The sequence below is a fragment of the Cyanistes caeruleus genome, chromosome 14 (assembly GCF_971803275.1).
Source record: "Cyanistes caeruleus chromosome 14, bCyaCae1.hap1.1, whole genome shotgun sequence".
NCBI classification, from domain to species: domain Eukaryota; kingdom Metazoa; phylum Chordata; class Aves; order Passeriformes; family Paridae; genus Cyanistes; species Cyanistes caeruleus.
Genome location: NC_141714.1, coordinates 16,186,363 through 16,211,926, shown reverse-complemented (window position 1 = coordinate 16,211,926; position 25,564 = coordinate 16,186,363). Strand labels below are relative to the sequence as shown.

The window sequence follows — 25,564 nt, the reverse complement described above, 5'->3', positions numbered from 1 at the left end:
GAAAGGGCAGCGGGATCCCGCAATTCCCGCATCCCGCAATCACTGATGCCACAATCCCGGATCCTGCAATCCTGCATCCCGCAATTCCTGTATCTCAGAATTCCAGGATGCCACAGTCCTGGATCCTGTAATCCCGGATTCTGCAATTCCCGACCCCGCACTCCCTGATCCCGCATTCCCTGATCCCACATTCCCTGATCCCGCATTCCCTGATCCCGCATTCCCTGATCCCTGATCCCGCATTCCCTGATCCCACATTCCCTGATCCCACATTCCCTGATCCCGCACTCCCTGATCTCACATTCCCTGATCCCACATCCCGCATTCCCAGATCTCAAATCCCGCATTCCCTGATCCCGCACTCCCTGATCCCGCATTCCCTGATCTCAAATCCCGCATTCCCTGATCCCACACCCGCATTCCCTGATCCCACATTCCCTGATCCCACATCCCGCATTCCCGGCTCCCGCATTCCCGGCTCCCGCATTCCCGGCTCCCGCATTCCCTGATCCCACACCCGCATTCCCGGACCCCGCATTCCCTGATCCCACAGCCGCATTCCCGGCTCCCGCATTCCCGGCTCCCGCATTCCCGGATCCCGCATTCCCGGCTCCCACAGCCGCATTCCCGGCTCTCCGTGCCTGCGGGTTTGGCCGGGGCTTTGCAGAACCCGCTTCATGGAACTCCCCACGCTCCGAAGTCACCCAAACTCCGAGCTTTGGAGCCCAGATTCCAAATTCCAGCTTGGGAATTACGGCTGCAGAAAGGGAGGGGAAAACCAGGGAGAGCATGGATGGAGAGGAGTTAAACCTGTCTGACCCTAAAGATTTATTAACAAGTGTTCTGGGACCCTGAACTCGGGTGTTTTGGGAAAAGTCCTCCCGAGCCGGGTGGTGCTGCAGCTCCATTGCCACCTGGTGGCAAAAAAACCCAGGAATTGGAGAAAAATGCCTTGAGCTGTCCCCATACTCCATATTTCAGAATGAACAACTACTTTTGTCTCAATGAAAAATCAAATATTAAAATAAATCTGGCGTTTAGTAAAGAGGAGACTGAGATCAGACTGAAGGTGCAGCCATGAACCAGGAGCATGTTCCAGTTCAATTTCCCTGTGTGGATTTAGGTTTGGGGACACCAAAGCTGCTCCATGGGATGAGAGGATGTGTGGCCAGCAGGGACAGCTGGAGTGGCCACTCCAGACTGGGGAAAAGGGCAATGGGAGGAGAAAGAAACAGGAAAAAAAGGTGTTTTCTGGTTATTTACTTGCAGTTGTTATTTGAGTGGGGAAGGAAGGGGGAGGAAAGGACAAGAAATGTAAAATTTATCAGACTTTACCTACTATTTGATCTTGCTTTTTGGTTATTTCTTGCTGGAAATCTGGAATAATCTTGGACTGTGTAGAATTTTTTCACTAGAAAAAGCTCATTTGACTTTTTTTTGAAGGAAAACTCAGTGTCAATCTTCCCTGGAAGTCTCCTCTTTTCTGTTAAACATGAAATTTTCAATTAAAAGCCCTTTACCTCTTTCTTCCAAAGGTTTTGGGCATGGTCAGAATTCAGAGGAATTTGAAGTGAATTTGAGGGAGTCACCCAGCAGGTCCCACCTCCTCAAGGATGGACAGAGCAGGAGAGCAGCAGCCACACCAGGAGAGCCCATTTTGGGAAGGCCAAATCCTCAGAATGTCATCTGGGAATAAACTCCCCATCAGGCCAAAGACCACGGGTTCATTAACCTGAATTTAATGTTCTGTTAATCATTTAACAGTTGCAAACCCATTGCAACCAACCCCCCCAGGCCTTCATTCCCATAATAGTAATAAATGGCTCACTCTGATCCCGACTATAAACAGATTTCATGAATTCTGCCAGAAATTGAATATTGAATTATTTCTTTATGCCCACATGTCTTTCCTGGTTTGCTTAATTCTGCCAAATATTTAGCTCAGCCTTCTCTCAGCAACCCACACTCTACCGGCTACATCATCCCGTTTTTGGACCATTTTTTAAAATTTCAGGCTTTTTTACAGAGCTTGGCCAGGGAATCAAAACTGATCAGGGGGGAATGAAGCAGCTGAAGGTGCTCAGCTCCTGTGTGGGGATGAGATCGTGGGCTCCTCACGAGACACCTGCACAGCCCAGCAGCAGAGTCTGATTTCAGCCCAGTAACGCTGGCACAGGCTCCCTGGTTTAGCCCTTTTTGGGAAAAATCCTGCTGGAATGTGTCTTTTGCCTAATCTGGGCCATGGGAAAAGGATGGATCCATTTTTACATGTTCTACAACCACACTTCAGAAATATCTGATTTTCTGGGTTTCCGTTCTTTAAAATATTAAATAATCTGGGGTTTTTTCATACAAAACCCTGGAGTGTGTGGCTGAAAATGACATTTCTTGCTGCCATGGGGGGCTGTGAGCTGGCTCTGACCTGTGTCCTCAGCAAGAACCAGGAATCACAATTTTCAGAGTGCTGCTGAAGACAGGTAGAAAATATTGACAAAACAATGTCAGCAATTAGCAGTAAAACTGAATTTGTGCTAACATTCCCAGATAAAGACTCCTATCACCTTTGCAGATTGTTTTCCATGGGTTTTCCTCTCTTTAATTCAGCTGAAGAAGCTGAGCTAAGACATGAAACCACGGAGTGCCCTGATGTGCCCTGTCCTGGGGGAGCAGGAGCAGCTGGGGCTCCCGGAGCCATTCCCTGCCGTGCTCCCAGCCCGGGGACAGGGATGGGGACAGGGATGGGGACAGGGACGGGTGGCAGTGCCAGCTGCTCGCTGCTCCCACGCCAGAGCCATGTGTTGATTCACTCTGTAATTGATTTGGGCAACTCGAGGCAATCGGTTTCCAAGATACCACATCCTTCAGATATTTAAAACCCCTCTCTCTGGCAGTGTATTATATTTAAATGTCGATGGATGATCTGGGTGTGTATTTATAGCCACGCTCAGATGGGCTCTGGGAATGGGCCGTGGATGGCTGGGCAGGGAAGTGTGTGTGGCTGGAATTCTGAGGGGGCTGGGGCAGTGGGAGCCCCTCTGAGTCACCACAAAATCAGTATCTCACCGTGGCTCAGTTGGCTCCACCACGCTGGGGTTCAGTGCAGCTCCAATTAACAGCCAGGCCATGAGCAGTAATTAGAGACTGATTTTGGATTTTCCCTCTCAGCAGTGATCCCAGATTTCCCACCTGGGGCAGTGACTGGTGCAGCCAGGTGAGGGACATTTTGTTTGCTGTTCCTGTCATTCCTCACCATCACCTCCACACCCCTGCCAGGCTCACACAGGGATCACTCCCTTCCAGCAGTGAATGTTTGCTTCCTGGATAAAGGAAATCTCCAAAGAAGGGAGAGGAAACTGCTGTGACCTCACTCTGGATGTCCAGCAATAAAGCCCCACAAAGGTGGAAATGCAGGTTAAGTCAGTTGGGTATTGTGAGAGCTGGAGCTGCACACAACATCTTGTGAGCTCAGGGTTTCAGGGCATGGAAAGAAAACCGGTGTACCTAGGGGAGAGGACAGCTCTGAAGCAGACAGGAGAGGCAGAGGTAACTGGGAGGTGGATGGGGACAGAGACACACAGGTCACCCCATCCTGGAGTGGCTCTGCTGCTGCAGCTCCGAGCAGGAATGACAGGACGTGTCTGGAGAGGCAGAGCTCCCAAACTCCTGCTTTGGGCTTCTCCAGCAGGAGCAACACTCACCCAAACCTCAAGGCCTGGCATGAGCTCAGCTTGGGCAAAGCAGAGCTTTCCTTGTTTGAGCCCAGAACGAGCTGTGAAGTGCACTAAGAGCAGAGGGAAAACAAAGACTTGGATTTGTGGCCTCCCACCTTTGCCACCATCACGATTTGGACTTAAAGGAGGGATCCAAGATCCAGGATCACACATCAGCCAAAGGCTGGACTCCATGACCTCAGAGCTCTTTCCCAGCCTAGAGGATTCTGTGAAACCTTCCTTTCATCCATCCCTTGGGCCACAGCAGGAAGGGAACAGGACCAATCCAATCTGGAATTGCAGGCAACAAAGGTCAAACCGAGACACCAAGTGTTCCGTGCATGATGGAGAAAGGGAAACTGGAAAAACAAGGAGAAGAGTTGGGAATGCTCAGAGTGCCAGCCATGGACATCTAGGTGCTGGGGGAGAGAGCAAGAGCAGCTGGGAACGGGAGCACGACACAACAACGCGGTGGGGCGTGAGGGGCTGGCCCTGGCTGACCCTTCAGAAGGCTCAGAGCGGTCACCTCAAGAGGACGGTGTCACCCGGTGTCACCCGGTGTCACCCGGTGTCACCTGGGGCCGTTCCAGCCCAGGCTCAGCGGGAACAGCTCCCGGGAAGCGGCGCGGGGCGGGATGCGAGAGCGCTGACGGCGCTGCCCGTGGGAGTAGCTGTGGGCTGGGATGACGGGTGATTTTTTGGCTCAATAAGGAAAAAATAAAACCCAACCTTTTTTTGTTTGTTTCAAGCCTCACTACGAGCTTCATATTGTGGACTTTTCACTGGAATGTTTTAGGACTGGAATACGTGCAAGGAAAGGAAAACCCGTGCACAAAAGAATGATTTGTGTTAAAAGCAGTAATAAGCAAAAATTAAAATACAATCCATTAGAATATCCCCTGCTTAAGAGGTTTTAAAAGCTGTTTTTACCCTTATCTACTAATAATGTTGAGTTATTTATTTTTTTCCATATCCTAAAGCTTTTATAATGACAAGTATTTTTGCTGGAAGCATGTCTTAGTTCAATGTATGAGAGCTTGAACAGATCCCACTCATACTCTGGATAAACTGAACCATTCCAGCTTTCTCATGCCAAGATCTTACCTTGGATATCTTTAATTTAGGTTTTTGGGGTGACTCCTTGAACTGCTTTGTAATTTGCAATATAACCATTGAGGCTTCTAAATGTGTTTAGGGCTGATCAGCCTGCTGGGCATTGAGGGGTTAAGGACACCTGTAAAAATTCAGACCATGATTTCCAGATCAAAAATATCTTGAGAGAGGAGGGAATCGAGTCCTTGGGAGGTGTCAATAGGACACAGAATGGGTTTGGGTGGCAGGGACCTTCCAGCCCCTCCAGCCCCACCCCTGCCAGGGCAGGGACACCTTCCCCTATCCCAGGCTTCTCCAAGCCCCATCCAACCTGGCCTTGAGCACTTCCAAGGATCCAGGGGCAGCCACAGCTTCTCTGGGCACCCTGTGCCAGGGCCTCCCCACCCTCACAGGGAAGAATTTTTTGCTAATATCCCACCTAACCCTATTCTCTGGCAGTTTGAAGCCATTTCCCCTCAGTCCTGGCACTCCAGGGCCTTGGAATTAGCCTCTCTCCATCTTCCCTGTGGGCTCCCTTCAGGCTGCAATGAGGTCTCTTCTCCAGGCTGAACAATCCCAATTCTCCCAGCCTTTCCATACAGCAGAGCTGCTCCATATCCTGGTGCCTCCTCTGGAATATCTGAGTCCTGGTGAGCTGCAGTGCCATGGCAGCTGCTCTGGCAGGTGCTTTTCCCAACCTGTGAGGATTCCTTGGCTGTTCCCTGGCCGAGCCAGGAACGGGAGCAGCAGCCAAGGTGAGCTCTCCCTGTTTTCCAGCTGTATGGAGCAGAATGAAACAGAGGTGTCATCGTGACAAGCCAACAGCTCTGAAAAAGCACTCCCAGAGTCTCTGAGTGAGTTTGGAGGAAGCCAGAACCGCGGGGTTGGAGTTAAACAAACAAGCAGACAAACAGGGAATGACAATTTTGGGCTCCCCTGAGCTTTCTGCAGCTCTCAGTGGGTTCAGCAGATCCATCAGAGTGACACAAAGGGAGTCAGAGGGAAATGCTGAGCAATCAGTGTGGCATTTTATGGAGGAAAAATCCTTTGTGGAGAAAATATTTATGGCAAAATGTTCTGTACAGAAAATTGATAGCGTGTGTTTATCCCATTAAAATCTTACCTGTGGGGTCTGGGGGTCTCCTGCTGGTTCTGTGCTCAAGTAATCATCTCCCTCACTCAAAAAATGCCATTAATTGAGTCCATTGGGTGCAAAAAAATGCCATTAATTGAATCCATTGGGTCCACTGTGTCCAAAAAAATGCCATTAATTGATATAAAACAGCTTCATAGTTTTATTTGTAGCATAAATACAGATGGAATCATCTCTGAGTGAAAACATCTTCCACCTAGAGTGCTAAATAACCAATATTAATAGCTAGGTGCAACATAAAATACTTTATAACTGTCTTATTAAAATTCATTAAGCAATGAGGACTTTGTCATAACGGAAGAAACACGTTACTTCTGTTGCTGCAAGCTTAATGATTGTGCTTAATCACCCATTGTTTGGTGATTGAAAATTTGGAAAGGTGTTTTAATTTAAATTTTGAAGCGTTCTCAGAGTTCATGTGCTTCTGAAAGGGTTGGAAGGCAGTTGTGGCACCCACAAAGGCACAATTTCACAGTAAATCCAAGTTGCTCCTCTCCCAGCCACACGCTGCCTCAAGCCCTCGCTGCTGAGCTCAGGGACAATTTTAGATATCATTTAACAAGGCTGACTTCTTTCTTTGAGTTAATTTGAACTTCAACCCTTGATCATTTTCCTCTGATTATGTGCAGTTATCCATCCTTGAAAATTTTCAAATTAATATTTCGCCGTGAATATTGGAAGTATTTTAATTCTGACTATCTCTTTCAATGGTTCCTGTAATTACAAGGTACGTCATTCATTTGAGATTTAAATCTGCTTCCTTCCCACACAAACTCAGCATTATTTCTTTTTTCCTCGAGATTACTGTTAGCAGATTTTAAAAGTGAGGTTTATTAATTTTTTGTATTAAAAAAGCAGATCCTCCTCTTTTGAGGAGCCCTGCCCTGGTGCTTTTTTGCTGGCCTTCCAGAGGTGGTACCACACTGTGTTTGCTGCAGGAAGAAAAGTCAAAGGTTGTTCCTCCTCCTTTTACGATATAAATATTGATGCTCAGAATTACATTCTCTAAACTTGCTTCAAAACACCACAAACTGGTGAAATGTAAACTGAATCTAGGTGGAAGCTGAGGTTTTGTAGCTTCATTAGGGAGGTTGAAGTAAACCAGAATTATTCTTGCTGTTTACAGGTGATTTATTGTCCACATGGCTCTGCTGCTGGGCTGGGCTCTGGGTAAGAGCCATTCTTTACAAGTCTGACCTCATCCTGTGAGATATTTCTTCCATTGAGTGCTTGTGCTTCTCACTGAAGCCAATTCACAACATCTACTGAAAAACCCTCCCATTAAGGGCGGTGAGAATCTGCCTCTCACATGGCGTGGATGGGATTTTTTTCCTTATCACTGAAAGTCTGCTCGTCTGTCAATTTTTTACCACTTTCAGCTGTTCTGCCACAGCTCCATCGATGCCTGTGACAGCTCCTCAGTGAAAGAAGCAGCTCTTTCAGTGTCAAAGTCAACTTGTTGAAGACTCTTCATAACTGCTTGTCCCTGTAGATTTACAGCAAAGGAGGAAATACAACAAAGAACTGGGAGTGGTGGTGAGCCCTGTCCTTCCTTACTCAGCACTCGGCTGCCCCGTGGCTGGCATTAAGAACAAGGTAATGACCTGCAGAGTGTTTTGTGACATTTCCCTGTGGGAAAGACACTGATTAAAGATCCATTGCCTGGCAATTGCTGCTTCAGATTTGTCCTGGAAAGGCAGGATGAGACTGGGACAGTGTTGACTTTGCTGGTGGTGCTGTGCTATTGGATAGTGCTGGAGGATGGGCAGTGAACTCCTGCAGAGCGACACAGGATCCCAGCATCCCTGAGCCTGGGAAAAACCTCTGGGATCACCTTGTCCACCCTGTGCCCAATGCCCACCTTGTCACCCAGCCCAGAGCATTGAGTGCCACGTCCAGACCTTCCTTAGAGACCAGGAATGGGGACTCCAAACCTCCCTGGACAGCCCCTTCCAAACCCTGATTCCCCTTTCCATGGAGAAATTCCTGCTGATGTCCAACCTGAGCCCACCCTGGCACAGCTTGAGGCTGTTCCCTCTCCTGTCCCTGTTCCCTGGGAGCAGAGCCCGACCCCCCGGCTGTCCCCTCCTGTCAGGGACTTGTGCAGAGCCAGAAGGTCCCTCCTGAGCCTCCTTTTCTCCAGGCTGAGCACCTTTCCCAGATCCTCAGGAATTCTCCAGCCCCTTCCCAGCTCCACTCCCTTCCCTGGACTCCCTCAATGTCTTTCTGGCAGTGAAATCAGGAGCAGGATGGAGCTGTGGCACGGTGACATTCTGTATTTAATACACCTGTGTAAGCCCAGCTGAGGGAAACATGAGTTAGAGGCAACTTGCATCGTTCCTTAGTCTTTTTAACAACCCCATTGTGGCTCGAGAGGCTTCTCAGCCTAGTAAAGAGTTTCAAGTGAGTTCTAGTCACTTACCTGCTCGTCTCCATGTAATACTGTTATTTGTCTAATTGTTTCTATTCTTGTGTGTTTGCTATGTAAAATGCAGTAAAGCCATTATGCAGGAAAAGAAAAGTGGTTGAGATGATTATTCTGTTATCAGTCATGACTAAGATGAAGAGAGATATACTAGCAAGACATTGTTCCTAAAATAGATATCTTGCAAACAAGAAATGTCAGTCAAATGAGGTTTAAATTAAATTCCTGATAGCAATTACTTACAGAATTATCATGCTCCCATTGAAATTATTATGAATGTTGTCACCAGAGTTAATGGGAAAAGGAGTTGGGCTTAAGAGACTGATTCTGAAATGTATTCCAGAATGTGCTCATCTTGTGTCCTGCTGAAACCCAAAGTCACAGGGCTACAAAGAGCACCCTTGGCTGAAGAGTGGCTCCAGGCTCAGGACAGTGGGAAAAGGTGAAACTGAGAGCTGGGCACTTGCAGGAAGTATTGAATGGCCACAAACGAGTGACCTCACTGGGAGAAGAACTGATGAAGTGCAGAAATGTGATGTGTGTTCCAAATAAAGAACTGATGAGTCAAGTTGTGCCCCAATTGGAACAGGAGCAAAGTCAAGACGGCTGGAAAATAACCTTGATTGTGGTGGAGAAGAAATATCAGCGGAGTTGTGGTGACCCCCAGGAGCCCCAGAGCAGCAGGGCACTGGAAGGGTGTGGATCTCTGTCCCTCAGCAGTGGGGACCCTTTCAGCACTCACTGATAATATCACCTCAGATTAATTCAGCAATTATCTGAAGAGCCAAACTGATATCTCTGAAGTGCCATTCACGACCTCCTCTCTGCTCCAGTAAAGCTATTACTCATCCAGTCAAGTCCTTTTGTTACACAATAAGGAGAAAACAACTTTTAAATATATAATTTGGAATCAGTATCTTTATATTGCAAGACACAAACAGCTACTGCTGAATTATTTCTGACAGATACTAAGTTCCTATTTAATCTTTCAGGTTGAGGCATTTTTCTGAGCATGGCTCAGTAGGAAGTTAATTATAATCTTCCAAAACGGGAAGAATTTTCACCTGGGATGATTAGGATACTGGTTTGAGGCATGGTATGTGGGCTCCTAGCTAAAGTTAGGAACTGGCAACATCTTTGGCTCTCTCTCACTGCAGAAGTAACACCTTCTGCTGTCACAAGAACTACCCAGAAGATGGAGATCACGATGATTTTGGATGCAATCAATCCCTTAAGTATTCATCATTGTTGATACATTTGCATATTGGAACATCATGGTGGTTTATTCTGCGCTCTGAGGCAAAATTCGCTCTGAATTCCAGTTGGATTTTTCAGGCTTGGCTTCAGCTTCAAGGATAAATCAGGTTTGAAGAACTATAACGAAGCAAGTTCTGGAAAAAGACAAAAGTATGTGAGATTCAGTTTTTTTTAAAAAAGGATCAATTGCTTGTGGTAGATTTGCCATCTGTTGGTGTGTGCACACTGCTGCAGTGACTTATTTCAGTATTTAATTACGTTTTCTGACTGCACTTGGCTCAGCTTACCTTGGGAATTTCTATCAGAAATACAGTTGGTCATGTTTTCGTCAGTAGCTTTTGGAAAGAGATGAATTACCAAAGAAATTCTTGTTGATGAGTCCTTAGGAGGAGCTTGGACAAAACTGGGCCTTGGGGTTTTCACTGAGTCATTATGTGGAGGCTGCAGGGTTCCTGTTGTCTCTGCTGGGCTTTCCTAAACTCACTCTCCAAAAGTGCCCACAAAGCCTCAGTGTCCATCCCTGCAGAATTACCCTGGGGTGTAAAAACAGCCCCTGCATCCCTGCAGAATTACCCTGGGGTGTAAAAACAGCCCCTGCATCCCTGCAGAATTACCCTGGGGTGTAAAAACAGCCCCTGCATCCCTGCAGAGTTACCCTGGGGTGTAAAACCAACCTCTCCTTACTCCATCCCTGCTGTGCCCTCGTGGTGGGGCTGTGATTTGGGCTCTGAGTCTCTTGTCATTTCCCACAGGACTTGAGGAGCTGATGACTGCTCATTACTTTTCCTTCTCTTTGTGCACATTATTGACAATTCTTTTATGTTTATTCCAAATCAGCAGTGCAAATGTGTGCAGAGAAACAAGAATTTACCCACTCTTCAACTCAGAGTGACCAGCCCAGGAATCCCCAGCCTGGGGAACAGAGCAGTGCCCAGTGGGATGGGAGAGGTGGAACATTCACCTGTGTGAAATCCCAACTGTAGAGGGGAATGAATCCCTCTCCCTTGCAATATAAAGCCAGGGAACACCAGATCCAACTAAGCAGCAGGCTCAGAGTGAGGTATAAGGGGAAATTTGCGAGGTGTTATAATCACTGTAAATGCAAATATTCCAGAAAACTTGGGCAAACTGATGGAAGAAATATCCCACAAGAGTGTTCCGTGCAGGTTCTTACCTTTGGGTTATGAAACATGAATTGCTTGAGCCTGAACACAAATCTGGAGCTGTATTTTCAGCTATTGCTTACCCTGTTTGTAGGTCCTGTCTGGCATCTGATTTCCTGGCCACTGTGGAGACAGGATACTGCATCTTTAATTTATCTTTTTCTTGGAGGATAAAGAAGAACTGAGATGTGTCAATTGGCTGGTTTGTAGCATTCACTCATTTTGGGGGAAAAAAAAATAAACTATGGGACATTTGATTTCAAAAAGCATTTCAAAATGAAGGAAAATAAAAGGTTTAAAGTGAAAACAAGTATATACAAGCATGAAAGTCTAGTAGGATCTTCATTCACTGTGCCTATCTGCAGTTTTCATCCCATACTGTCAAAGCACTGTGATCAGCAGAGATAAATTCATTGTATTTTCCATATGGCTGAGATATTTCTTGAGCTCATTTTGGACAAATGTGGCAAAATTTGCTGCTAAGTCTGTCCTGTGGTTCCAAAATATCCCCCAAAATATGTTTGCTTTGACGGTGAGAACGAAATAGTAGATCTTTCTTAAGGTGTTGATCTGGGAGCATCATCTCCCAATTGGCTTCCTTTTTTTATCCCTAAGTGAGCTTTTAAAACCTTTCTACGGAAGCACAAAGATGAGATGGGGAAATATAATGAAGCTGAGGCAGGGATTCAGCACGGGCCTCTTCCCTCGCACTTTCTACTCTGACATAACCACAACAGAGTGGAAGAGTGGTTCTGGCTGCTCCCTCGTGAGAGTGACTCCTCTTGCCTTCACACTGTGGGGCAAAGCACACAATAAACTCTTTAACAAGTTCACACTGTTTGTTTTTGGTACCACATCTCTGTGAATACACATAAATGAGCTTGGCTTAGGTGCATATTTCAAATATCAGAATATGCAGGGTGGGATATGGACACTCACATTTCTGTTTTATATTCACATTAATATAGCATTGACTGAGGGTTCTGTCAGGATGCTGTTCCATAAATTAATCTGGATACAGATGTTTGGTACTGGGACACCAGTGTCTAAAACTATGAAAATTTTGCTGCGTTTACCTCCTTAGGACCCGAGCAATTTCCTCTGTGTGTATCCTCTGTGAGGATTTCCACATTTTAATGGCCACAGCTGTCCCACTGAGCCCATGTGGGAGCTCCCCAGGCTCTGTGTGAAGCAGCCCCTCCTCTGGAGCCCTTCTGGCAGGGACTCAAGGATACAAGGACACATTTTTGTTGCATCAGGACAGTTGTTTTTCCTCCTCCTAGGAGAGTGAGTGGCACAAACAGGACGTGCTTTGTACCCACATCCACACAACAGGGAAGGGTTGTGCTGCTCTGACTCTGCAAATGTGCTGAAACCATATTGTACAACAGATTAAAGGTGAAATGATGATGAACTTGAACAAACTCGCCCTGAGGAATTCAGTGTATCCCCCCAAACCAGCTTCACAATCAATCCTAGAGCTCAGCTTGCCTTGAACTGAATCCCCAAAGCCAAATTTGTACCTGTTCCCTTCCAGGGGTGTTACCTGAGTCGTAAAAGCAGAATGGAGCAAGCAAAGGCAGGTTCCTCAAACTGTGCTTTTTGCCTTTCCTTCCTGAGCTCTTGCTAAATGAGGCACTATCCACACATTCTCCACTGCTTGTCTCTCCAGGGGAAAGCTCTGCTGTCCTTGCTATGGCTCGGGTCCAGTGTCACTAAGCTGGGGAAGGAGGGGAACAAAAGGCACTGCCCTGATGATAATATTCTTATTTTTCCTTTCCTGGAAAACCTGCTGGGTGAATGAACACAAACTTTGCAGGATTCTTCTCAAATTATCTTGTTTAGGCTAGCTATAGATTACCAGAAAACTGGAGAGGGAATGTCAGTCTGTAATTGGCCTCTCTGAGAAATGTCCTGCTGGGAATGACGTGCAGGAAATGGGCAGGGATTTTTTAAATTCATAAATCAGCTGTTGTTTGTATGTTCATTATTGATATTCATCAACATGTGATTGATGATTTTCAGGGAAATTGAATAGTGAAGTAAGTATGGATGCTGTCAGGTGGCTGCAGCTACATAAAAGGGACAACTGAGTGCTTGGATTTCATCTTTCTTATACTGAACAAACTGAATTTTGGCTGCAGATCCCATTTATTAAAATATTATTATCACTTTTATTTTTATTATTTTTATTATTTTCCTATTAGACTAAGTAAAATACTACTCTCAGCAACTTTACCATGCTGGAGAATTAATTTTGAAGTGAATCTATATGAAGAAACTAATTATTTTGAACCCTTCATCTAATCAAAGTTTCTCAGAGGTTCTCATGCTGCTCCTGAGGGGTGGAATGGGCAGAACCTGCTGAACAGATGAAGGTGCTGAAATGTCAGAAATATTCAGCTGCAAATTGCACAGCAGGGATGTGATACCCCCAGCTGAAACCTGGGCACCAAATGAGATCTGATACCCCTACAGGCAGATCAGATGCACTAGAAATAGGGGCATATAATATCCAGGTATATAATATCCAAATATTCATTTGAAACACAAGACATGAGGCCCTGGTCCTCCTAAATCTGCGAATGTATTCGAAGGTTTTTTTCTCTTTAAAAGAGCATTTGAGGGGGATCTTGCTAATTTTTACATTTCAGTAACATAATGTTGCCTTTTTATTGAATACCTTGTTTGTTTGTGAGACCCAGAGTAGAAGAAATTCTGAATTTCCTTTTTCTCATATCTACATACATAATAATTTCCCTTTTCTAGCCTTTGACACAAATAACAATCCTAACTCCTTTAATTATTGCTTTCCTCTGAACTTCTCAAATCCCTGGGGATGTGGAACACTCGTTTGCAGCCTGTTATTATTTGGAGCAATGGGAGAAATCAGATGCAGGAAAACAGCATCTGCCACAGGAGTTTCAGACAAAAATTCTTGTTGAGCACTCCAAGAACTTTCAAAAATCACTTCTCACTTGATTTCCTTTATATCTAAATTAAGTGTCTGATGGCACTGATGAAGTATGTACAGATTTAATCTCACAGAAGATTTGGCCACAGCAGTGTCACCAGTAGAGGCACAGGGATATGGCTGTGTGCACCAACTTCATCTCCTGTCACTTAATTGCTGTAAAATCTCCGTCTTCACACACTCCTACCACAACAAAAATAAAGTGACCTAGCCTGAACAGTTCTATATTTAAAGCATAAATTCTCTGTCAACATTAACTACCTGTGACTTTGCTCTTCCATTTTCCCACCTGATTTTTATTTTCTGAAGGACAAACATTCCCGGTACACACTCCAAAACATTTGTCTTCCATGGTTGAGTTCCAGACCTTTAAAAATAGGCTTGCAATGGAAATGCTGACGTGCCAGCTGGCGGCTGCTGCAGTGACACATTCACAATAGGCAACTCTTCAGCCACAGGGAACTGGGAATGGGCAGCTTTGGGGGAGTGGGAATCGGATTTAATCAAGGGCTGTGCAAGCATCCTACACTTGTCTGTGCAGTGGTTGACTTCTGAGCCAAAAAAATCAGCATGGAAACTGTTTGAGCTATGGGGTGCACCAGCTTGTTCCCTTGTTTGTGCTCATTTCATCGAAATTATTGGCAATTAAGAACGGTTTGAGTCTTCCTTTGCTTTATCTAAAGGGCAGGCCTTATTGACAAGTCATACAGCGTGTTCAAATACAAACTGTCACTGACGCAGTTTACTCTCCTTTAAAAACATTCTTTTGACAGTATCATCTAGTGTCTCCCAGCTCCCAAACTCGAACGGTGAAGGGGTAATATTATTTTTTTCAGGCACGCTCTCTCTCCCGGCCCCGTTCGGCGGTGCTGCCGTGTTTCTCTCGGAACACATGCCTGCAAACAAAGGCGTCGGGGCCGGTTTGTTGTGGCCACGGCGAGGCGGCTCCGCTGCCGCCCCGGCTCCTTCTCGCTTCCCACGGCGGGGACCGGGCTGAGCCTCCCCGCCGCCCGCGCTTCCTGTCCCCACACCTCGCGAACTCGAAAAAAAACAAAACCAAACGAAACTTTCGGGTTTTGCTTTTTCTCCTTCCCCCGTCAGTTCCGTGGGAGGAAGAGCCTCCCCGCGCCGGGCCCGCGGCTGGAGCCCCGCAGTGCCGATCACTGAGAGCGCTCGGCCCCTCAGCCTGCCCCAACCATCCCTGTCCCCTCAGCCTGCCCCCAACCATCCCTGTCCCCTCAGCCCAGTCCTCATCACCGGCCCCTTGAGCCCCCGCGCCCTCAGCCTTGATCCCCCTCAGACCTGTCCCCGCAGTCTCGTCTCCTCACCTCCAATCCATCCACCCCAATCCCCCTCAGACCTGTCCCTCACCCAATCCCTCCATCCCCAATTCCCTCACCCCCATCCTCCATCTCAATTCCCTCCATCCCCAATCCCTCCATCCCAATCCCTCCATCCCAAATTCCCTCACCCCCATCCTCCATCCCCAATCCCTCCAACCCCAATCCCCCTCAGCGCGGCGCCGCCCGCCCGCCCGCGGCCCCGGTGACGTCACCGCGCGTCATTCTCCCCCCTCCCCATGCAGGGGATTCTCCGTCCCGCCCTGACGTCACCGCGGTGCGGCGCAGGCCCCGCCCCCGCGGGCCGCCATGTTGGGGGCGTGCGCGGGGCAGCGCAGCGCGGCGCCGCCCCCGCCGGCCGGCAGCGCCCGCACCCCGCGCTCCGCTCCGCGCCCCGCGCCCGGCCCCGCGCCGCTCCGCACGGCCACCGCCAGCGGCCGAGCCGCCGCGGCCCCACAGCCGGGACATGGTGCCGTGCGCGCCGCTGGACGACGAGCCGCAGCCCTGCCACAAAATGGAGCTGTACGTGAGCGGCGCCGAGGTCAGTGCGGGGCGGAAGGGGGGGGACGGGGCGGGCCGGCTCCGCGCCCCGCCGGCACCTGCGCCCGGCTCGGCCTCCCGCGGCCCCTCCGCGCGGGGCTGCGCCGGCCTCGCCTCGCTGCCCCCTCAGCCCGTCCGCCGCGCCCCCGCCTCCCCCGCCGCCCCCGGCCCCCCGGCCTGCGCTCGGCCCCGACCCGCGCCCTCCCTGCCCGGCCCCGCCGCCCGGCCCCGGCCCGCGGCCGCCGGCCCCCGCCCGCCCCCGCCGTCCCGCGGGCCCCGCCGCCGCACCGCGCGGCCCCGCCGCCGCCCCGGGCCCGGCCGTGCCCCCCGGGCGCGGGCCGTGACACGTGTGGAGCTAGCGGGACCGGCGCCCGGGGGAGGCCGGTGCTTTGTGTCGCCTCCCGGCTGCTTCGTGTCACAGGTGTCCGTCTGCACGTAGCGTGCAAGGGGTTGTAAACTCACTTTTATGGCCGTAGCTCCTGTGAAAAGTTACTTGAAGTTCTGCTGGAAATTTGCTAGCGCTAATGTGGCTGCGCATCCAGGTAGGTTGTCGCTACAGAGGTCCCTTTTCCTTCTCCTGGAATAACTATGCATTAATTATCATACACACAACGACCTGAGAGAACCAGGAGTTCCTGGCTGAGGTTTGGATGCTTAAAGGTTGAATAACTAACTCTGCGATGATTATCATAAACACTATGAGCCGAGAGAACCGGGAGTGCCTGGCTGAGGTTTGGGTGCTTAAACGTGTTAAAGAATGAGGAATGACTTCGAGGTATTGCTTGGTGTTCGAGGAGCTTCATCAGCAAGGAGCAAATGCAATTTAAAAGAAAATAAAAGGTAAAACTGGTTCTGTTGCAATGATTCCTGTGTCTCAGCAGAACGTGGTGCTCCAGTATTAAAACTCTTGCACTTTGAAATCAGTAGTGAAGGGTTGCGTATCAGGTATCGTCAGCTATGACAAATAAAAGATTACACCTAGGTCTGTTAGACGTACAAAAGATGTTATCTAAATAAAGCTGCTTAAAACTGGTCAGACTTGCTTTCTGTAGTGCAGCAGACTTTTTTTGTAAGTAAAAAGGGTCTGTAGCAAAATCATCTCAAAGTACAAAGTGTGCAAGAGTGAAAGGATGTCCGTTAAAGGGTCCTGTTGAAATTTTTTTCCCTGATAAAAATTGAAAAGGGAAAAAACCCCGAATTTCCTAGTGCGTTTAATATTTGGGCATTTTAGTACCACTGCCAAGTACTGTAATTACTGAATATGCATTTTTATAGCATGGCTGCTACACTCTAACACTTTAAAATGTTCTAATGATTAATAATACTTCCTGCAGTCCCCCTACCTTAATATTAGAGAACTTCTAATTATGTTAGTGAAGCTATATGATCAGAAAATCAGCAGAAGTATTAAGGCTTATTTGTTCATATTGTCTGTAAAAGCAGTTTGTTGTAATTGAGGTGTGAAACTTAGCGAGGATCTGAGAACTTTCTTGGTCCCGTTGATCAGTTCTTTAGGAAATATTAAGAAATTATGATTTATCAATGCTAAAATAATCGAGTGTAGAGTGGTGCAGCTGAACTGGGATGTGCATCCCTGGGTGATTTTTGGCTGGACAAGCCCAACCCAGCAAGGGGAGCCAGCAGAACACAGGGGTGTCCAGCCGAAAGGGCCGTGTGTGTGTGTGTGTAACATCTGAAGGCAACTGTTAGCGACAGTCACTCTTTAAATTGTATTTTCCTCAGGCCTGTACCTGAGCTGTTTCACAAGGTCTGTGTAAAGCTCCTCCAGTTGTGCCCTGATTAAAAGGGGACCTGGTGTTTGTTGTGTTAGGTTTAGCCAGCAGCACTTAAAGCCCATTTGTGCCAAACCAGTTTCTTCAAGTTGAGTGTGAAGTTCCCAAATTACAGGAGCAAATACTCGTGTTGTCATAACCCTTTCTATAAGTGATCTCAGGGGCGTGCTGCACTTATCACTTGTTGGATTTTTACATCCAGGTAGCTTGAGGATTCAACAAAGGTGTATTTTATGTCAAAATAATTTTTAGTTTGGACTTTCACTTAAATTTTATAGAATTAAGGATAGCTCAAAGTACTCATTACAGCCTTGTATTGGCAGTCTGAGAGATCTCTGACCTTGGCCTTGCTGGAACTACAGGCAACAGAGCTACTGTGAAATAGGTTTTTATTTTGAAGATTAGCTTGTGCCTTCTGGTGCTCTTGTCCATCAGCTGTGGCACAGGAGGAAAAATCCGAGGAATGGTTTTCTCTGAGGACTCTGCTTGTTGACTAAATTAAGGATTATGTTATTAGCAGTAAGTGCATTTCCAGTAGCACTTGTGTTGACTTGGAGTAAAAACACCTGGCAAGGAAAGGAGGTGATCTTGAAAGTAGGAAACAAATTTTCACGCTTCAAGTCACAAGAACAGCATGAACTTTTGGAAGAAATTATTGAAGGTCAGGATTGAATTATTTTGCCCTTCTTTTTTTGGGGGGGGGGGGGGCATGTCTTTGAAGTGCTGAGGATTTGGGACTGTTCACTGTGCTGTTCTGTGTTTATATTCCTGTGACAGTATCACTTGTGAAGCTGTTTTGTGACTCTGGGAATTCCTTGAGCCCAGGTATGAAGGATCAGTGTTGTGCTGTTAAAGCTTCAAATATTCAGTGAACTTCTTTCCTGCTGGATATTGGATTAATAAGTATTTCCATGGTAATAAAAATAGGTTTGAGGATGTTGATCATAATCAACTGTTGTAGATTATTAAAATGTAATTACAGTCTACAAAGAAACAGGAAAGTAAACATTAACATTTTACTGACCAAGCCGAATGAAATGCAGAAATAGTTGGAATTGGGCAGAACACAGTAATTTGGGCACTTTCTGCCCCTTGAGCTGGGAGGATTGCATTTACAACGAGCTGTGTAATTGCTTGAAGCACATGCTGTTTGCAAGACGTGAATATTGTGAATTGCATAAATGCAACCTCCTTCTCAAATACTTATTTTTGCAACAAATACTTCAGGAACCAGTTGCTTAATTGCCTGATTGTGACAAGCAAGACAAGGCTGAAACAAAAAAGTGCCTGAAAACTATTCTACTGGAAAATGGGGCTGCATTGAAAGTTGCTGCCCTCCAAAAGGCATTTTGGTGAGCTGAGCTCTGCTGCTGTTGTGCATAAGCTGCTGCCTTTGCCAGTTGAAATAAATACATCTTTTGATTTTGGCCAGTGTTTTCAGTCCATCCTCTGGAGCACGTTCTGAGCCCGGTCTGTCAAAGGCCACTGAATTTTGTCAGTGTTAGGAGTTGCATAACTCCTTTGTGAGTAATTACTGGCAGTGACGTGGATGACTCAGCTCTACCTAGTTTTGTGCATCTCTCAGAGTCTCCACGATCGGCTGGTGTTCTGTTAAGGAGAGAAAGTAAAACGTTGCCCCTAATTTGAGTGCCCTCGGCCATTGTAACAATGTACAGATTTTGTAAAGATCTTGGAGAACAAGTTGACTTAAAGAAAAAAGTATTCAGATTAATGCTCTTAAAGGGAAAACAATGAGTGTCTTTATGCATTGAAAAGTGCTGCAATACAATAACGATGATGATGTGTTTGTATACCACTTCTGAGATGAATTTTGGAAATCTGCTATAGTATTCTGAGTCTCTGACAGGAGCCAGGAGTCTGTTGCAGGTAGCTCACCTTGCTTCCTGCAGGATACCTTTGGAGACGCTTCACAGTAACCCTAAATCCAAAGAATGGTGTGATTTTTTTTTACTCATCCTAGGTAGAGTTCTATTTATGTAGTAGCTCACTACGTTAAGAATAAAATTGGAAATAGTTGCTTTCCTCAAGTTTAAATCTTATCCTTTTCCAGAATTACCTGCCATTAAACATGATTTGGAGACTGGCTGCTTTCTGCTCTTTGATTCTGGAGTTAAGATCATGTACACAGGCAGGAATGAAAAGTTCTCAAGTCCTTTGCTAATTCAGCGATCCCTGTGCTTGGGGTCAGCTTTGTGTCTTGTCAGGAGGCACATGTAATTCTCCTTTGATCTGATAATGGCAAGGATCAAAATGTTCTTTTAAAATCACTAATTATATGTTGCTGAAGGTTTGGTGTCCTTTCTGGATGTATGATTTATTTGCCACAGGAAAAGAACTTTGTAGCTCTCCCTAGTAATTGATTATGGCTTTCAGGTGTTTGATTGCTTTATCTCCCTCTTTTACTTGGTGTGTTAAAGAGTGTGAGGGAGTTTAGAGGCCTCTTCCCTTTGTGGGGGGAATTGAGGGACTGGGGCTGGCCCAGAGTTTGTGCAGGTGGGGAGTGGAAATGTCCAGAACCCTCAAATTCCTCAGGCCTATCTCAGGAAATCCTCAGTAGGCCAATGTGTTGCTAATTAAATTAATGATGCAAACTCTCTATAGATGTAATTAAGAATAAATGAGGAACAAATGTGGTCGTCCTGTCAGGGTATTTTTTTCCAAAGTCTTTTTGACATAATTGGGATTTCCGATCTAAGCTTCCACTCAAATATTTTGAAATAAGTATTTGAAGCGTTCCTTCTGTGTGTGGGGAAGGAAACTGCTTATTCCTGTTCATGTGGGAGAACTGAGGTGCAGCTCTGGGAACACCACAGTAACTTCCCAAATGGAAGGAGGAACTGTGGAGGATACAGGAGCTCATGGTGATCCTTCGGTAGAATTTTGCCTGTTTGAAGCCAGACAAGATTTTTGGTGAGTGGTGCTGAATACTGTTTTTTACTTCTATATATAGTATGATGATAAAATTCCCCGTTCTGCTTTTTCTAGAACTTTGAAAATTCTGTTTGAATGCCTCAGTGAAGACATGTAAATCCAGGGCAGGATGAACCTGCTTTGCATCTCCCACTGCTTTTCCTGGGATCAGGCATTTTTGTTGACCTTTTGCCTGGCTTCTTTCAACCAAAACCTGTAGACCCACCAAGTCCTAAGGCATTTACCATGTGAAAACATCTTTAATGTGGGGGGGGGGCATATGGTTCAACTCTTTGGAAATACTGGGAATCCTCTGTTCTGCTGTACTAATCAGAGGAAAAACATGTGCAACAGTCATTAAGCCTTTTCCCAGCCCACAGAAGCCCTTTGGATATTCTCCCAAGGTAACAGGGATGATCCCAGCCATGGGATCCATGGCATTATTTCAATCCAGAGGCACATTGCTCAGCAGTTGGGACCCTCAGCCTGCACCTCTGCAAATGTGAGTGTCTGACCTGCCAGGTGCTCTGACCTAAACTTTGAGCTCATCTGTTTACACAGTTCCTTTTGTTATTTTATACTAATCAACAACGTGGGGTACTTTGTATCATTTCCAGAATGTGTGTTTGGAAAGTATTGTCAGTGTTTGCCTAAATGTCTGAGTTCAGTTTGTGCTTTCATGGGAGTTAATATTTAAAATGTTCAGTTGTAGGGCTTGAGCAGCATTGAATAGCAAAATGATTGAAAGATGAAGGAGTCTCCTTCACAATCATAGTAGTGACTTCTTTACCTGTTCTTTTTATAGAGAACTGTGCTTTTTAATTCTCAATAATAAATTAAATTTGTGCATTCGTAGATATTTAGTAAGTAATGACTTAGAGGTTAAAATCCTTCTGTTCTATATATGTTTATGCATAAATATTCATGATTAAATCACTAAAAGAAGCCTCACTTGGCTGTGGAAGCTGCATTTTGTATCTGGTTTCCACAGAGGTGGGAAATAAGTATTAACTGTCACTTCTCTTTTTTGCCAGCTTCTGGTTATTGAAACTTGGCCAATTAAGTGACTGTACAAGACAGTAATGATTTGATTTTTGTCATTGACTTTTTTTAGCTGAATTACTTAACAAGCTACCAGACTTTGGGTTTTATTCCAACAAGTTTGCAGATTTTTGTTCCTTGTTTTTTGTTCTTTTTAATGGGCAGTGACCAGGATTCGCAAACAAATATGGCAAAAGTGTAGTTGTGTGTATCTACAACTGTGTGTATCTGCGATAAAAGCAGATTCATGTCCTTGAACATCAAATTCTTTGGACTAGAAATTGGCAGGTATCCCAGTCTGTATCAGTACAGAGAGACTGGACAGGAAAAAACAAATACAAACCAAGGAGCAACAGTGAAGCGGAAAAGTGTATTATAGGAAATTGTTAATTAAGATGATTACCTGCCATAAAAATCCAATAGCTTAGTGTATTTGATTTGCCAGCAAGTAAAAGTACATTAAATGGTGTTCTCAGGAACAACTTACAGCACACTGGTTTTGAGTTCAAAACCCAACTCCAGCCCCATTTTTTGTATCTGTAGTGTTGGTTCTGGAGTTTAAATTTAAGCAACAAAACTTGGAAAAGGTTGCCCATATTTATAGAAAGAAAAGGTGAAATGCACAATAAAATCACTTTGAATTAAAGTTCTTGGAGGAGCATTGTTGTTATGTTTCTGAGCACCTGGAGTAGAATCCCAGTTTATTTCTAGTTCCAAATAAGCTTTTTGGACAATTTTGGTGGGCTTCACATTGGTTCACACTTGAATGTAGTCTTATGATGTTGTAAAAGTAAATTTAATAGAAAAGAGGTTGGAGGTCAGAGCTGGGCTGAACTTTGGTGTTACTTCTGGATTTATTCAGTTATTCATACAGTAACAACATAGTGAGTGTCTTGTCCCTCCCACTGTCTAATCTGGAAAAATATTTATGTAAAAAAGAAATAAGTTATGCAGCAAATGGGTAGTTTTGGTTTCTGGATCCAGGGTAATAAATGAGTGATTTTTGGCCATTGGAGTTGGGGTGGCAACACATGAGATGAATGATGGCCGTGGGTTGGAGTTACCATTGGTTAAACTGAGTTATGATAAATAGAAACTTATAGAGTGAAAATAAATGAAGCTTTATGCTATTTCCTTGATCTGCTTTCTGTGGTTTTTTTGTTTTGTTTTGTTGGGTTTTTTTTCCCAGTGAGGAGGCAGTACAAAAATAAATGCCAGTATCTTGTTAGAAAAATTGGAGATTTAATTTTATCAAAAGCATTAATTTGTGAATTAGCACTTAAAAGCTCTCAAAGCCAGGAGTCTGTAGCAGCAGTGGAAGTGGTTGAGGGTTTGCCTGGGTGACACAGTCGTGGTACAAACCTGTCCCTGCACCTGTTCCTCCAGATCCTGGGTTTGGTTCTGAACAGAGGAATCTGTGGGACATTTCTTTGTATTCCTGTACCATCTTTCAGTATCTTAGGCAGGGATTTCAGAGCAATTCACAAGTACAAGAAAAAAAGTCATTACCCAGCCTAAGAATTTAATTGGTTCAACTCCTGTTCTCATAAAAAAAAAGTTTAAGTTTTCTTATGTCATTTCTAGTTAGTATTTTTATGTGAGATCCATGCCACATAAAGGTAGAGATGCCGAACAATTAATATATAAATAAATGAACAATTATTACTAGCAAAATCCATAATGAATTCACCCATTTTTGTCAGGTATTTCCAGTTTTTAATGAATGCTTTACATGTCCAAACAGAGCCTGTCCTTCTTATTTCTGGGGTTTGGTTTTTGTTTTTTTTTTTGTTTGAGTACTGAATTATTTGTGATTTAGGGAATGCTTAAGCTAAGTTTTGAATATTTTTTTTTTTACTGCAGCTGTGAACTTGGTATTTCCAAAAGGCTTGGAATCACTTTTGCATCTTTTCTCTTTTAAACTCCAAATTAATTTTCATTAGAAGACGCTAGGTTTCTGAAAAGCATCTGCAGCATAAGTTTTGTGCATAACTGAGGAATTCTTCATTAGTATCATCCTGTAGGGGTGGTATCTGTAGCTTTTAAAGGAGCTTTAAATTAATCCCAATTAAATAACACTGGCATAATAATAATAATGATGGCATTTACAAAGAGAGATGCTAAATGATACATAAGGGAGATGCTAAATATAACTACTGAGTAGTAGTGTTTGTTTGAAACTACAGCTTTAAATTAGAGCAATCCCACCACCAGTTTTCACTTGTGTGCTCTGAAATGTAAATTGGTCGAATTTTGAACTCTTATTAATTTGAAATTGCTGGGTCTTAATGATGTTTTTTCTCCTTTTTTTTTTTGTTTTTTTTTTGTTTCTTTGCATTTCCCTCTCCAGCTAAATGGCCTTAAAATGGCAGATGAGCCTATGGAAGAAGGTGAACCATATTCCTACCACGTAAGTGTTTGACTCCTGCTCACTTCATCACTCATTAGCATGACCTCCTGTTAAAGCAAAATTTATGCATTCCCTGCTCTTTAATAACTTCTGAACCCATCATTTTGTTTGGACAGTATCTGAGGAGACTCTAAGTCTCCAAGATGGCTTTGGAAATTAGTACCTGGATAGGGACTGTAAATGCTTTGTTTGGGAAAATCTGCTGCTGCATGAGGCAGAGCTTTATGGAAAGAGTCCCTGTGCTGGAGGGAGCATTTGCTGATCCCTCAACCTCAGAAATGCTCAGGCCAATGTGGAACCTTTCATACCGAGTGCTGAATGCTGCTCTTGCTACAATCATTTGTTCTGCCTTTGTAATTTTTAGTGTAGCTGCTGTACCTTCAGCTCAAAGGTACTTAATTCTGCTTTTTTAGAACATAATTAATGGGTACACCAGTATGTTAATTTTGCTTTTATGTAGAAGTATCCCAGTTAAGCCCCTCTTCAGCATGGGGTTTGTCCAGTGCCTGTGTAGGAGGTGCTGAAGATAAGTGTTCTGTGTGCTGGCTAAACCTTGGGCTAAACTTAAGGCTCATCCTGTGTGTGGTGAAATGCTTTACTTCTCATGGAAATATTGGCCAGCATTTCTCATCCTTGTGTTTTTGAGCAGGGTCACAAAGGTATCTGTTGCCCAGAGAGTCCCTGGAAGTGTCCAAGGCCAGGCTGGACAGGGCTTGGTGCAGCCTGGGATAGTGGAAGGTGTCCCTGCCCGTGGCAGGGGGTGGCACTGGATGGCCTTTATGGTCCCTCCAACCCCAGCCAGTCTGGGATTCTGGGATAAGATCTTGTCACCAGCTGTAACCACTGCTTTGTGTTACTATAACAACATTTACAAGGAAGGGATTTGGAAAATGAAGTCTTAGGCGGAGACCCAGGTGGTGCCTGGACATTTCCTGGTGTGGAGTGGGTAAATAAAGTGTCAGAGTGGTCTCACATGGAGCAAAGAAAGGAGCAGTGGATTGAGTTTTCTACTGCTCTTGCAGGAGGAGGAGGAGGTTGCTGAGCTCTCGGGTGCTTGGAGCCACGTTCCAGGGAGCTGTGACAAAGCCACGAGTGATGCAGGTGTTTCCTTCGGCTCCTCAGCTCCTGGTGAACCTGCTGGGAGCAGGGAAGAGTTTCTTCTTGTGCAAGGCCATTGGGTAGGGGTTGGTGCCTCAGCTTGGAAAGAATTCTGCTGCTCAAGCAGCAGAACACAAAATGAGATAGATTTGCAGTTTGTGGAGGCCAGAGTAGAAATGAAAATGAAAGTGGCTTGGAGCTGCTCAGCTCAGTGTGCTCATTCCTTGGCGGTGATGACGAGGTCTCTCTAGACCTCAGTCATGCCAATTTTTAGTACCTTAGTGGTAGTTAAGTAAGTGAAATTATATAGATACCTTTTGTGAAGATAAAACACTTTATATAAAAAAAACACCTCATTTCATCCATCTCAAATTAGTCTTTATTTGCATGGAAAACATTTCTCTCCTGAGTTCACATTTAGAAATCCTCTCAGTCTCCTCAGCAACCACGTGTGATGTCACAGGCTAATGGCTCGAGGTGGGTGATAAACACAGGAGAGGCTGAACTCTTAAAGAGCTTTTCTCATGCAAAGTTTCACGGTGTTAAGGAATACAAATTAGGATGGTGAAGAAAAAAGGCTTCTAAATAGAGTATTTACATATTTCATAGGAAGAAGCAGCCATTAAGTCTGTTGTAC

The 25,564-nt window shown here is 45.3% G+C and overlaps 1 protein-coding gene and 1 long non-coding RNA gene across 9 annotated transcripts in view; one reads left to right on the top strand and one right to left on the bottom strand.

Moving 5' to 3' along the window:
• Positions 1 to 8,217: 8,217 nt before the first annotated feature.
• Positions 8,218 to 15,337, bottom strand: LOC147650595 (uncharacterized). Its single transcript, XR_015276557.1, has 4 exons — positions 14,064 to 15,337; positions 12,347 to 12,520; positions 10,812 to 11,593; positions 8,218 to 9,771 (listed from the first exon to the last, which is right to left on the bottom strand). It is a non-coding gene; the product is annotated as an uncharacterized LOC147650595 (long non-coding RNA).
• Positions 15,338 to 15,454: 117 nt separating this feature from the next.
• The window catches only part of RPS6KA6 (ribosomal protein S6 kinase A6), a 36,841-nt gene continuing 26,731 nt past the window's right edge, over positions 15,455 to 25,564 (top strand). For 2 of the 8 annotated variants that reach the window (XM_086851080.1, XM_086851079.1), the window contains exons 1-2: positions 15,455 to 15,655; positions 23,770 to 23,829. In XM_086851080.1, the coding sequence (XP_086707206.1) occupies positions 15,581 to 15,655; positions 23,770 to 23,829 (135 nt within the window). In that variant the 5' untranslated portion in view covers positions 15,455 to 15,580. Of the gene's footprint in view, positions 15,656 to 16,045; positions 16,197 to 17,833; positions 18,109 to 20,841; positions 20,881 to 23,769; positions 23,830 to 25,564 lie in introns of those variants that run through there. The other 6 variants (XM_086851082.1, XM_086851081.1, XM_023925927.2 and 3 more) reach the window with 6 other exon arrangements.